General features: G+C 44.9%; 1 protein-coding gene across 1 annotated transcript; it reads right to left on the bottom strand.

Moving 5' to 3' along the window:
- Positions 1-8,135: 8,135 nt before the first annotated feature.
- Positions 8,136-12,067, bottom strand: LOC129432013 (uncharacterized). The gene is made up of 3 exons (XM_073863908.1): positions 9,712-12,067; positions 8,820-9,579; positions 8,136-8,524 (listed from the first exon to the last, which is right to left on the bottom strand). Exons 1-3 carry the CDS (start codon positions 10,258-10,260, stop codon positions 8,505-8,507), a joined length of 1,329 nt encoding a protein of 442 aa, XP_073720009.1. The 5' UTR covers positions 10,261-12,067; the 3' UTR covers positions 8,136-8,504.
- Positions 12,068-14,731: the final 2,664 nt, after the last annotated feature.

Genomic DNA, 14,731 nt, shown 5'->3' on the forward strand with positions numbered 1-14,731 from the left:
AAGATAACTAATGAAGGTAGGATAAAAAGTTTTTTTTTTTTTTTTTGAAAGCAGTGGGTCTGTTCTTTCATTTGATATATTGTGTGTTTACATATTTAAAGAAGAACATTATCTGGAACGCATTAAACTTTTGTGAAAAATGCTTGCACTGGCTGGCAACTTAAAAAAAAAATGCTGGTGGGGAAAGAGTTAAAGGCAAGAACCGGTTAATCTACACACAAGTAGGGGAAGGCCAATTTGGCATCTCCAATTTACCTAATCTGCATGTCTTTGTATTGTGGAAGGAAACCAGAGTACCCAGAGTAAACACACACAGACATTTTTTTTTTAGGTAAGTGGTTGCAAAGCAATTAATTTAAGCTACATTTAAACAAAAGTTTTTTTATTTTATTTTATTTTACTATTTTAAATGTAGCTTAAATAAATTGATTCCAACCACTTACCTTAAAAAAAATGAGTAAATTGAATGAATCTTTTATTTTCAGTGCAGAGACACATAAGTAACATTTAAACATTGGAATAGTCAGCTAAACAGATGTAGTCTGTTCCTACCTCATGCAATTGGTTTAGCTAATATAGATTTGAATTTGGGGCTTTTAACTGACAGACAGTATTATAAGTAGAGGATAGAAAAGTAGGAGAGAGGGGAATGGCACCAGCAAATGATGTTAAGTCGGGACTCAATCTTGGGGTGCCAAAAACATGCCTGGAGTGCCCACTACACCGGCGGCTCTGATTTGATAGCATGCTGAATAGGGGGAATTAACTTTCGTATGGCTTACTTGTAGGATAGTAAAAGTATTTTATAGGATAGGAAAAGTATTTTACCATTTTAACAAAATCAACACACATCACCTTTAAATGTGGTGCATTAGGGATTATAGTACTGCCATGAGGCCTGTTTAAAACTAAGAGACAAGAGAACAACTTCATCACAGCAGACAGAAACCCCCCTCATTCCCGGTTCCATCTGCCGACGCTTCTGTTTGAAACCATGACGGATGGGTCTCGTAAATGTTTTTCAGTTATAAGCGGGGCTCTCAATTGGGCTGTATTTCAGAAGTTCATCCGGTAGAGTCACAGCTAGCTCAGCTTTAGGAAGAATGTGACTGTTTCCTCTCTGGAAACACGCCAGACCCATCCATCAGGAGGAAACTTTTCCATGAGAAACCGATTGACTAGTACCCAACACTGCGCTTTTTTGTCTTTTGATTTTTTGGATTTTTCTCCCTTTCCCACTTTTAACATTCGACTCGCCATACGCTAAACGCATTCACTCTGACAGATATTTGGCCATGCGAGGAGAGCATGAAGTGCCATTAATGTTATCCAGTGCATTTCCACGTTCCTGTGTGTCACTATACTGGCTGAAATATTAAACTCAACATTTTTTAAAAATTAGGGCATTTTAATTTCATCACAACTGACCATAGAAACGACTTTAAGATGTTGCCAATTGTGGCGTTGTCTGTGAAAACCAAGCTGAAGTCTTATAATCTAATTCAGTGGTCTCCAACATGGTGCCCGCGGATGGCCACATTCGCCACTATACCCAATACAAATGATTTCTTATTCAAATTATTAGTCTAACAGGCCGTCATGATTTGGCAACATTTACAGTACTTTAAAACATTAGGATAGGTGAAGAAAAGTAACCGATCCAACATTGCAAACACAGTTTAGAACAAACAACAAGACAACAAAGAACAGGAATCAAACATTATAGTAACAAACCTGCTCCACAGCTTTCTGTTCTTGAAAGAAGTTAAAATTAAAGAAGAAAAACGATATGTGTGCAAATGCTTTCTATTTCCTTTGTATAATTGTTTGTAGTGGGCTGTCCTGTCTAAATATTTTCATGCGCATGCGCTGTTGTACGCGGACTGTCCGCGCGGTCACAAATTTTGGGCTGCACGCGGACGGTAAATAACGGTAATAAAATTACTTAACGTTCAATTGGTCCTCTCAGGACTTCCTTACTTGCAGAGTGTAAATAAAGTTATACACTCTCAGAAAAAAAGTCCAAAAGTTGTTACTGGGACAGTACCTTTTAAAAATTTGGTACAGATATGTACCTTTAAGGTGCCAGTATGTATCCCTAAGGTACCAATGTGTACCTTTTAGGGACCCATAGACCTTTTGCGAGTAGACTTCACAGTTACGTCACTGTAAGCTGCGCGTGCAATGTGGTGGCAGAAAAACAGTGGAAATGAATTAGACACAAGTGAAACGAACAATATAACTCACTGGAAAATGTCTTCTTGTGCTGTTGAGTGTCAGAATAGGAATGCCAAAAAAAAGATGGCCTTCTTTTTATAGAATACCATCGTCAAAGACACCATTTGAAGATACACGTAGGTGTTTATGGTTGCAATAAGCCCTTAAATGGACAGACTGGAGCGATGAAATCATTTGGAAATCTTTTAATGATTATAATAAAAAAATAATTAGAGATGATGTCCGGTGTTCTGTCGAAGTCTGTTCTTTTTATGTGTCTCTTATAGCGTTTATAATTTGTAAGTTTATAATTTATTTAGAAGGATTAAAGATTTAAATGAGTTCATAATATCAATAATATCAATATATATATCAATATTTTATTTTATTTTTCGTTTTCTATTACTTCTTTTTACCTTATATCTTAGCCTATGTCTTCTTTCTGTTTGTTCTAAAATTATGATGTTTATGTACTTTAGCGATTCATACTGTAAAAATAATTGATTTACCAATAAAGAAAATACATATACATTACATACATGCACACATATCAGTAGCCAAGCCATTTACATTTTAAATGTATCTAAAAATAAAATTAACGTGATGAAAAAGCTATAAGAAACATTACACTAAAGAGAAACAGACTTCAACAGAACACCGGATCCATAAAAATCACAGTTTAACGCTAAAACACTTCACACCGCTATTGCATGGCTGTCACTTTCTGCCACCAGTTGGGCTCCGCCCACAAAAAAACGTCATCTCTGTTTGCAAACATGCAAAAGGTCTATATTCACCTTTTAGGTAAAAAAAGTGTACACTGTTTTTTTACTGTATATATTATTGTATAAGACTTTTTTATTGTATATGCGGTAACTCACTGGCAATGTGTTGCCAGTGAGTTACTGTAACTGCCCCATTACAGTACCATAACTGTACATGTTTTTTACAGTATGACGCCTTTACCGCAGTTCCATTTTACAGTATTATACCCTTACTGTAACCTAGTTTTTTTTTAATTGCCTTGAAGGGGAATCGAACCCGGGTCACCCATGTCGTAGGTCTGTAACACTACCACAGTGTTACTTGATAAAAGTTACTCGCTATACTCCCCAAGTAGCCTCTTCTGTCACTCTCCCGATACTCCGAGGAGCGAAATCTTGATGTCACTAGTTTTGAAGTCTTGAGGTCAGAGTTCAAATCTGACGCATTTATCCATAATCCCTTTCTTGTTTCTATCTTCAATTCTCAATAAATTATTTACACTGCTGAAAAACAATTCACATTTTGAAATTTGCTTCACAGCTAAAAGCATAACAAATAAAATGTATTTCATTTCATAGATATATTTTATTTTTCCATTTTACCACTGTAAAAAAAAACGTCTCGGTTACGGATGTAACCCTCGTTCCCTGAAGGAGGGAACGGAGACGTCACGTCGTGACCGACGAATTGGGAACTCGCTTAGAGAGACCAATCTGCTTCGAATACTTCTAAAATGCCAATGAACTTGGCATTGAGATATTTGCATAATGCTGGCGCCGCCCTGCCAGGTGTGTATATAAGGAGCACGTGCAAATAGGGAAATCAGCTTCTGTTCGCTGAGAAAGCCTGGAAAGGTGACCGGCCGTAACAGCAGGTGGCAGCACCTGTGGCGACGGGACGTGACGTCTCCGTTCCCTCCTTCAGGGAATCCCTACCAAAATGCCACTAGGGGCTGACCTCTTCCAGTGTCTGCAAAAAGCCCTCCAAATCCCCTTAATGGAATGGAGTATAGGATAAGGCAGAAAGGCCGGGCACTAGATGTTCCTTTAACCCCACAGTAGTGCCAGCGACTGGGAAGCGCCCTACCAGAGCGGGATAGGAACGCTGCGGAAGCCACCGCCCCTCTTAAGGGCTGATGGTGGACTAAATAAACAGTAATAAGGACAGCCGTGGCTGTGTACGCAAAGCAGTGCTCTGCTAAGGGAAACGTGGGCTGGTAGGATTAACCCCACGGACTAATACTCACAAAGGAACCCGATGGGACACAATGTGGGGCCGTGGTCCAACACGTAGGTTCGTAAGAATACAGCTAGTGAAAGGCTGACAGCCAATGCTCCGCAACAAAGGCTGCCAAGGCAGTGGAGGAAGAGCAATTCAAACCATTACGCATTTTTGCTTTGATGACCTTCCATACTGAAAACTCAATTTGGAGCCTCAGTCGGAGGCTGCAAGCCGACTTGCGAGTGTGCTCTCCGTGCCCTCCCTGGAGAGGAAAGGACACGAGAGGATACATGCTCGATACGAACACTGTAAAATCTAATGAATGTATTAGGTGTTGCCCAACCAGCAGCTCTACAGATGTCTGTTAGCGAGGAACCACGAGCGAGAGCCCAAGATGAGGCAACACTCTGTGTGGAGTGCGCTCTCAAATTAAAGGGGCAAGGAATAAGCCAGGGCAATAGTATCAACTATCCAATGAGACATCCTCTGCTTATTGACAGCTTTCCCTTTCTGCTGGCCACCATAACAAACAAAGAGCTGGTCTGAGGTCCTGAGGCTTTGCGTGCGGTCCACGTAGAATCGCAGTGCGCGTACGGGGCACAACAAAGCCATGGTTGGGTCTGCGTCCTCCAAGGGCAGCGCTTGCAAGCTCACCACCTGATCTCTGAAGGGAGTGGTGGGAACTTTGGGCATGTAGCCTGGTCTGGGTCTCAATGTTACGCTCGAGACAGCAGGACCAAACTGAAGGCACGAATCGTCAACAGAGAATGCATGTAAATCCCCTACTCTTTTCACTGAGGCTAATGCTAGCAGGGTCAGAGCTTTCATTGATAAAAGCTTCAGACTCGCAGACTGCAAAGGCTCGAATGGCGGTCCTTGGAGTGCTTTCAGCACCATGGACAGGTCTCAGGGAGGAATAGAAGGAGGGCGCGAGGGGTTTAGCCTACGAGCGCCTCACAGGAATCTAATAACCAAATCATGCTGGCCAACTGATCTGCCGTTAATAAGTGAGTGATGAGCAGATATAGCGGCGATATCAACTTTAATAGTGGAGGGTGACAGCCTACCGTCTAACCTATGTTGAAGATATAAAAGCACGATGTTAATAGGGCATTCTCTGGGGTCCTCGCGTTGCGAAGAGCACCAAGTGACGAAAAGGTTCCATTTAAACGCGTAAGCCCATCTCGTAGACGGAGCTCATGCCGCGTCGATTGTGTTAGATACCGCCTGGGGTAAATCACTTAAACCTTGTGCGCGCTCAACAACCAAACGTGGAGATTCCACAGGTCGGGGCGCGGGTGCCATAATGTGCCCCCTCCTTGAGAAAGAAGGTCCTTCCTCAGGGGAATCCGCCAGGGAGGGGCTGTCGCGAGGAGCATTAGTTCCGGAAACCAATTCCTGGTCGTCCAATATGGGGCGATCATTAAAAGGCTCTCCTCGTCCTGCCTGACTTTGCACAGCGGCTGTGCTATTAGGCTCACTGGGGGGAACGCGTATTTGCGCATGCCCCGCGGCCAGCTGTGTGCCAATGCTTCCACGCCGAGGCTGCCCTCGGTTAGTGAATAAAATAGGCGACAGTGGGTATCGTCCGGCGACTCAAATAGGTCTATCTGCGCACAACCGAACTTCCTCCAAATCAGCTGGACCGTCTGGGGGTGGAGTCGCCATTCGCCGGGGCGCGCAGCTCGGGAAAGCGCGTCTGCCGCTGTATTGAGCGAGCCCGGGATGTACATGGCACGAAGGGACCTCAGATGCTTCTGACTCCAAAGGAGGAGATGACGAGCGAGATGCAACAGGTGACGGGAGCGCAAACTGCCTTGACGGTTGATATACGCTACAGTCACAGTGTTATCTGAGCGTATTAGTACATCCTTCCCTCGCAGCTCCGTAGTGAAGCGTATGAGTCCCAGATATACTGCCCATAACTCACGGCAATTGATATGCCAATGCAACTGGGATGCTGTCCACACTCCCGAAGCCGTGAGCTCGTCGTACGTGGCTCCCCAGCCCGTGTCGGAGGCATCTGTATGGACAACAGCATGCCGGGAGACCTGTCTCATGGACACGCCGGCCCTGAGAAACGCGGGGTCTGACCACGGGGGGAATGTTAGGCGACACGCTGGTGTAATGGTTACACGATGGATGCCAGCGCGCCACGCTTTCCTCGGGACTCGATCGTGAAGCCAATGCTGAAGCGGTCTCATATGGAGCAGTCCGAGCGGTGTCACGGCCGCTGCTGCTGCCATACGCCCCAGGAGTCTCTGAAATTGTTTCAGCGGGACCGCATTCTTCCCTCGGAATGAACCAAGGCAAGTCAGAATTGACTGGACGCGCTCTTCTGTCAAACGCGCCGATAAATCGATCGAGTCCAGTTCCATACCTAGAAAAGAGATCCTCTGCGTGAGGCAGAGTTTGCTCTTTTCCCAGTTGACCCGAAGACCCAAACGGGCAAGATCTCTGTGCTCGCACAACGTCCGCCGAGAATGCGCTACTATAAGCCAATCGTCGAGGTAAGCCAATATGCGAACACCGCTCTCTCTGAGGGGCTTTAACGCTGCCTCCACTACTTTTGTGAACACACGGGGAGAGACAGACAGCCCGAACGGTAAAACTTTGTACTGATATGCCCGACCTTCAAACGCAAACCGGAGAAACGGTCTGTGACGAGGGAGAATGGACACATGAAAGTACGCGTCTTTCAGGTCTATTGCTGCAAACCAATCTTGGGGGCATATTGAACTGAATATTTGTTTCGGTGTAATTATCCTTAAAGACCTCTTCTGAAGAGATTTGTTAAGGACACGCATATCCAAAATTGGTCGTAACCCGCCGCTTTTCTTGGGTACTATGAAATACGGGCTGTAAAACCCCGATCTCATCTCGGTAAGAGGGACCGGCTCGATCGGGTCCTTCGCCAATAGGACTTCGACCTCTGCACGCAGTATATGTGCATGGGACGCTTTCACCGTGGTGAAACGTACGCCCGAGAATTTGGGTGTGTGCCGGTTGAATTGAATTTCGTAACCGAGGCGGATCGTGTGTAAAACCCACGGGCGGGGTGGGCTGCCGACGGCTGTTCCCCCTCCGTGGCCTGGAAGATGTTCTAGCGGGGGGGCGGAGGCAGCCGCCGGAGGGCGCCCTCGGCGAGGAGCAGACGGGGCAGCCGGCGCTGGAGGGCGAGATGCAGGTCGCTTGCGCCAGGGCATGATCTGAGCGATCGCCTCCGTCTGCAGCTGGGCGGCGGAGAACTGCTGGGCGAAAAACTCCACCGACTCACCGAAGAGGCCAGCCTGGGACACTGGAGCGTCCAAGAACTTGTTCTTCTCCGCATCCGACATGTCCGTCAAACATAGCCATAAGTGGCGTTCCTGGACCACCATCGTGGACATAGCACGACCAATCGCCTGCGCTGTAACCTTGGTAGCGTGGAGAGCCAGATCCGTAGTGGCCCGGAGCGCCGATAAAACAGGCGAGTCGTGTCCTCCCTCGTGCAGATCCCTCAAGGCCTTAGCTTGATGAACCTGCAACAAAGCCATTGCGTGCAGGGCTGAAGCCGCCTCTCCACATGCCTGGTGGGCAGCACCCGTTAAACCGGAGGACTGTCTGCAAGCACAGGAGGGGAGGGTTGGGCGGTCCTTCCAGGAGGGAGCGGTGGCCGGACACAACTGCATCGCGACCGCACGCTCCACGGGGGGATCCCCGAATAACCCTTAGCGGCTCCATCTAGGGTGACCACCTGCTAACAAGCCCAAGGGGGGACAAGGGGTATGTTTCTGAGGGACAATGTGGGACACTGCCTGGCGCGGCGGTGCACGACCCCACGGGCAGACTCATTGATAGTGGTTTACCCATTTCTAGCACATACCACCTTACATGGTATATTAATAATGCCCTATTCCCCTAAACATTTGTAATTGCTGATGTATGCTCATTAATAGGCCAACTAATGTGTATATTTTTCTAAATAAAGATTCATAATATTTTATTCAGAACATTCAATGAAATGACAGATGCACTTATGATTTACTTTAGCTATTTAATTTTATTTCTTTTTCATTACAATTTATTTACTTTAAATAAATGATAATATAAAATTATAGAATTAACAGGAATTGTAGTTGCTCAATACCACAGGAACAGTAAAAAATAAAAAACTTAACTCACAACTCCAGAGGTTCACGGAACGAGAAGGGGGAAGGAAGTATGGTGAACTTAATTATTAGTAAAGGCAGGCGGAGGAACAAAAACTGTTGAGTGTTCTGGTGGGGACACCTTTAAAACTTTGAGGACACCTTTAGGACTCAAACCTTTTCACCAGCATCTGAATCAAAAAGGAAAAAATGGTTAGAGACAGAATTAAAGAAACATTCATTTTTATGATAAGCTTCCAAATGGTTTTCCAGTATAGACAGAGGGGTGCAAACCCATCACAAGGTTACAACAATACAAAAAGGTGCCAAGATACAATCCTATGCAAAACAATGACATATTTGACCTAAAAGGCTACTGTTTCCTAAAAGTGACACATTTGCACCCCTGTGGAAAGTCCACCAATGTTAAAAATCAATCATACTTCATCTTAGACAAATGGGGTCTTACTTAACTAGGTTTCTTACCTTCAGGTTTCTTCTTGAATTTGTATTTCTTGTTGGAGCGTACAGCATTGAGGAGAACTTTCTCTTTCAGTACATAAGTGTAGAAGTCCTTGCAACTTAATGTGAAGTTGCTCTTCACCTGAATTTCTGACTTGATGAGGTTTACCGAACATCTGTTTCTTGTGTCTGTCCAGCATCCTGTCATCAGTGAAAAGACCCTCTCCACTGAAGCATTGGTGATTGGTATACTCAAGAGGAAAGAAGCAAATGCTGTCATGTTTGGTGTGTGTGTGTGCTTGAGTAAGGTGGCCCACTTCTCCATGACTGGAGCTCCAGACTGCACAATGGCCTGTTGGCGTGGCAGAACGACACAATACTCATCATATAGCGCATCCATGTCCAACTTCTTGCTTAGCTGCAGGACCTCTACAGCTTCACAGAGATGGGAGAAGTTGAATAGGCTCTTCTTTAGTGCCAGGCTAGCCACTTTCTTCTGGTAGTTGGAGTCTGAGAAGTCATAGCGCTGCTCCAGGTAGGTGAGAGAGGACTGGTAGAAGTTGCACATGTCCTCTCTGAGCACAGCTGCCTGTCTGTCTGGAAACTGCTGGAGGAGCACATCTGTCTGGGCCCCAAAGAACCCATCACTCTGTCGTTGCTGTAGCTTGGTTTTTAGGGTGAACATCATATCGTAGAGCTCACAGACAGTCCCATCTTCTCGCTCTAGCACCAGCACAGTGTCATGGAAAATCTTCAGCGCATTGCTGAGGAAGGACAGGTAAACCTAAAAGAAGAAAGGAGAGTCAATTATTCTGTGTGCTTGCACTGTTTGCATTATCATCATTTCTCTAATACCTGTTTTTTTAATGTAATAATATTTAGACGAAAAAAGCTCAGTGCAATCAAAATGAATTACCTGTAGATCAAGGGGGTTGCCCTCACCATCCTGGTCATCCTTGAACAGCCGCCATAGTGACTTTGGGCACTTGTCCTCTCCCAATGAGAGAAAGTAGGTCTTGATAGGAGCCCAGCTGTCATGAAGCCTCTTCACTGCAGGCCACAAGCTCAGCCATCTTGTGGGCACATGTCTAAGCAGGGACTGGTACTCTATCTCCACAAAGCTGTGAATTGACTTAAGTTCCTCAATGCGTTTGGCAGATGAGGAGAAGTGGCTAAAGGTCTTGTTGACAACATTTTCAATGTCAATATTTAGCCGATCTCCTGCGTGTTTTGCACTGTTGTGAATGATGTGGGCCACACAGTTTGCCTTTAAAATGCAATTGTTGTTCTCTTTCAGTTTCTGGAAGACAGAGTTGTATCTCCCATAATTCAGACTAGCATTGTCAGCGGAATACGCAGATATCATGTCTAGTCCCAGTCCATTTTCCTCCAGCTTGGTGACTATCTGGTTGTGGATTGCAGCAGATGTTTCATCACTGTCATCATAGAAATCAAGGACCTTCATCTGTACTCCCAAGTCTGGTGTCCAGTAACGCACTGACAGTGGGAAGAGCTTGGTGGTCCCATGATTGGAGGCATCTGAAGCCACTGAGAAGAATGGCGTGTGGGCTGTGGAGACACACACACAGATGGGATGAACTTAAAGGGGTCTTAACATAAAAATCTGACTTTTTCCATGTTTAAGTGCTCTAATTGGGTCCCCAGTGCTTCTATCAACCTAGAAAATGTGTAACTTTTGGGTAAGCCATTTTCTGCAAGCATGTGAAAAATTAGGTTGTTCAGATTTCCCCCGTTTTGTGAGGTAGGTAGCAAGGTGAAATACAATAATACCGCCCCCTTAATATGCACTTACCAACCACAGCACTGCCATTTAGAGAAAAAGAGAAAAAAAATTGACAGCACAATTGAGTTTCAATTAAACAAACCACCATCATTGGGATCAGTGTTTGCATTTCATCAGCTCATTTGCATTTTAAAGGACACAACCAAAAACAGCACACTTTTGCTCAGGCCTACAAAGTGGCAATTTTAACATGCTATAATTAAGTATCTGTGGAGTATTTTGAGCTAAAACTTTACATACACACTCTGGGGACAACAAAGATTTATTTTACATCTTAAAAAAAATTGACAATATGACCCCTTTAAAAGACATTCTCTAAAAACAGATTATTATAAAAAATACAAGATACTGCTTTACTGTTTTGATCATTATTGATTTAATAGAAATATTATCTATATAAATATTTATACCTTTTCAAAAAATATAGTTGCTTTTGTTTGTTTAGTTTGGGAGATAACGAATAGTGAAATGTTGCTCAGAATCATGTAAGGATTCACAGAGCCTGGTTTGGTTTCACGAAAACACTGATGAGCACTATTATGTTAGCTAACGTTAGCTACTGATGCAATTTCAGTGAACTGAAGTAACAACTTTAACTTTACCTTTGGTTGTTGCCTCTCGTTGCTCATTCAGTGGTCTTCTGAGGACTTTCAAGCAATCTTCGACGGAGGCAGGGGCAAGCACATCCGTGACAATGGCTTCTGCCTTCGTCCGACCACAGGCCATCCTCTTGGCAATGTCCGAGTCCGGATAAATCGTTGGGGCTAGCTTTGTGCCACAATCTCCTGCTCGATATGACGTAGCGTGCTGGACAGTGTGATACACACTCGTCATCTCTGCAGCAGTCACTTTGTCAGCTAGAAAGTCGTTTTTAGGTCGGAGGAAAGCATCCATAGATTTGGATGTCTCTTTCTGTTGGACGCGTTTCTTGTGAGTCTCCGTGAGTCTGTGTCGTTTGACATCGTATTCCCCTCCATGTCCGATTGAGAAGGACGTTTTGCAAAGGTCACAAAAAGCCCTCTCTGTATCCCCCTCAACACCTTTCAGCCACAAATATTCACTTTCCCAGTCTTTCTTGTACCCACACCTTCTCTTTTTATTTGATGATGGCGGTGCCGCAGAGTTAGACTCATTATCCATTTTCCGATTTGAAAAGCGCGCATCTAAAAGTTAAGTATGCACGTGCATGGCTGCGTGCGCACTGCGCTGTCATGACAACAACGAAAAAAGTTGACAACAACCTACGTAGCAGTTGAACTGAGAGGTGGGTGTGGCAACAGCAGCGTGCTGAACTGTCAAGTAATGTTCGTTTGGCTGCCTGAGGCTCGAGGATATAGAGCGACCAACTTTTTTTGCAGATTTTTTTGAGCAAGCATTGATTATGCGTGACACGGTCTCAATTTGCGGGACGCAAGAATTGGGCTTCAACCGCTGTACAATCACGCGCTACGCGGGACGGGTGGTCACCCTAGCTCCATCGGTGAGGGAGGTGGGGGGGAGGGCTGAAACGGCCGTAATCTGGTTGAAAACGGCGACTTCCAGGTTCTAGTCAGCTCATCGTGCACCTCGGGGAAGAATGGTACCGGCGGAGAGGGTTGTGAAACCCGGGCAGCTCCAAAGAACCAATCATATAGGCGGGACGGTTTGGGCTGAGGGGGGTGAACCCACTCTAACCCTACGGTCTCCGCCGCTCGAGCGAGCACGGCCACCATCTTTGGATCGAACTCCGGCGTCACGACCCGACCGGAGGGAGGAAGGATGTCGGGGTCCTCAGAGGGAGGGGGCCCACCCTCGGATGCTGCGGTTTCCGTGGATCCAGAGGGAGGCACGACAGATTCTACAGACATCGCAGAACACAACGCTGAAGTCTCCATCGGCACATCAACCGGCTGTGGATGAGGAGGCTCAGAGCCGGAGGACGAATCCTCAGACCGGCTCAGCACAGTGATGCGGAGATCATCCTTCGAGAGCCTCACGGCCGCTCCGTGGCGGCATTCAGAACTCGTCGGATGCGGGTTGCGTTTTTCCAGAAGGAAAGACAACCGTCTCCGCAAATCCACAAGGGACATGTTCTCGCAGTGAGAACACTTACCCCCAGCAAACGCTGCCTCCGTGTGCTCGATGCCCAAGCACGAAAGACAACGCTCGTGACCGTCCTTCGGACCCATATACTTTCCCCATATACACCCAAGATCGCACGGATGAAAAGCCATCCTGAAAAGGATGCTGATCTCCGGATATACGAGAGAGTGGCTGCCTTTAACAAGGCACAAAGCTCTCCGTATCACTCTTTTAGGGAAATTCACTCAGATGCTCAGTTGATGATGCGCACAGGGAAAGGCAACGCACACACTAAACTCAAAACAAAAAAGATGCAGAGCCGTGGAATACTGCGAAGCGTGCGCTGTGGTACTGCTAGTCCAACCAACTTCAGCAATCGATCCCAACAGAGTAAAGTAGCTTCTCAGTAGCAGATACTGCCGGCTTTCGAAGCGATAAAAGGCTGATTTCCCTATTTGCACGTGCTCCTTATATACGCACCTGGCAGGGCGGCGCCAGCATTATGGAAATATCTCAATGCCAAGTTCATTGAGTAGTATTCGAAGCAGATTGGTCTCTCTAAGCGAGTTCCCAATTCGTCGGTCACGATGTGACGTCGTAGTGACCGACTGAAAGGGAACTGTATAAATTGCAGCTGGGTTGCCGGTAACTTAAAGAGATTTAAATTTATGTATTTTACTGGCAACATTTTGTTCAAAGTTAAATGAACATGAAACATTTACAAGTCTTTGTCTTTACAGAGTAAAACTAAAAAACAGCATCAAGCAAAACATTCTGGTAAACAAAATCTGAAAAAAAACAAAAAAAGGTTGATGATGATGTCTGGTTCCCAGAATGCTTTGCATGAGGCTGTTATTTTATAGTTTTATTCTGTAAAGATAAAGACTTTATTTAGAATTTATTTAACTTTGAACAAACTCTTCCCAGTAAATAACATACATTTAAATCTACGGTAAATTACCGGCAACCCAGCTGCAATAAAATGTTAATTTCTACGGAATTTTTTTACAGTGTGCTTTTAAAACACTGTTTTATTCAACTACAGTAGCACTACTGCTGTTGTTTTACAGCAGTCTACCGTAAAAAAAATATATAGTTAATCACTGTGAATTAAATGTTAATACCCATAATGCAATGCATATTACAGTAATGAACTGGAAAAGAAAATGATGGTATTTTACTGGGCATTTTGTGGTAAGTAACTGTAGAAATTACAGTTAAGTCTAACAGTGTACTTTTTTGAAAAGTTACCGCCCTAATGACAACTTGTTGTTACCTTCGTCTACGGATTTTTCTTAAAATAAAGAAAAATGCCTGTTATAATAAATAAATAAGTAGAACTTAACCAGAACATATTTCTGAAATATGTCCCTAAATACCCAAAAGATACATATTTACAAAAATGTACAGAGGTCAAAAGGTACTGCATAAACAGTTTGACTTGTTTACATGTGTATTTGTGTGTGTATATCTAGACTCTCAGCAGGGAGGGTGAGAGCTGTTGATATAACTCAAAGCTCTGGCCAAGAAGAAGTATCTGCTAACTGTATTAAGCGGGTCTTTCAAACACCCCATCCCCCCGCCAGCCCAGTTTGCCAACTTCACGGCTCGGCCAATCCCAGTGAGCCATCAATCTGAATTTAGCCGCTAGGGTCTGCCATGGAGCGCAACAAGCTTTCTCGGGTTTCCTGCTGGAACCCATGCAAAAACTCCAGTAGGGAAAAACACCCACCCGTGGCTCAAAGTTTCAGCAGATGTGAGGTATTAAGTCAGGTTCAGAACAACTTGACGGCCTTCAATCTCCTCCGAGTAAATCACGGCCACGTCGACGACGTGGACTTCTGTGCAAACTGTTTGCATGCCAGAGGGGAATGAACGGATGCCCGTTTGCTCTCGCGGTGACCTCGAACAAGCCTTGAAATACTTGGCACATAGCTGTGGGTGAAAATATGAAGGTGCCTCACATTTATTCACCAAGACATCATCGCTTAAATAGCAAAGTGCATCTGACAAAGCTAGGGCACAATGATTACTGGGAAAAAAACAGTTTTGTTTATTTGTGTAGCAAAAT

Source organism: Misgurnus anguillicaudatus, chromosome 25 (genome assembly GCF_027580225.2).
Source record: "Misgurnus anguillicaudatus chromosome 25, ASM2758022v2, whole genome shotgun sequence".
NCBI lineage: Eukaryota > Metazoa > Chordata > Actinopteri > Cypriniformes > Cobitidae > Misgurnus > Misgurnus anguillicaudatus.

Bases quoted from the DNA above. Each gene is read 5' to 3' on its own strand.
- LOC129432013 (XM_073863908.1), bottom strand. From the start codon at position 10,260: ATGAAGGTCCTTGATTTCTATGATGACAGTGATGAAACATCTGCTGCA. The intron at 9,580-9,711 runs GTAATTCATTTT...TTCTTCTTTTAG, and splicing joins GCAACCCCCTTGATCTACAG to GTTTACCTGTCCTTCCTCAG. The intron at 8,525-8,819 runs GTAAGAAACCTA...TTTTTGATTCAG, and splicing joins ATTCAAGAAGAAACCTGAAG to ATGCTGGTGAAAAGGTTTGA.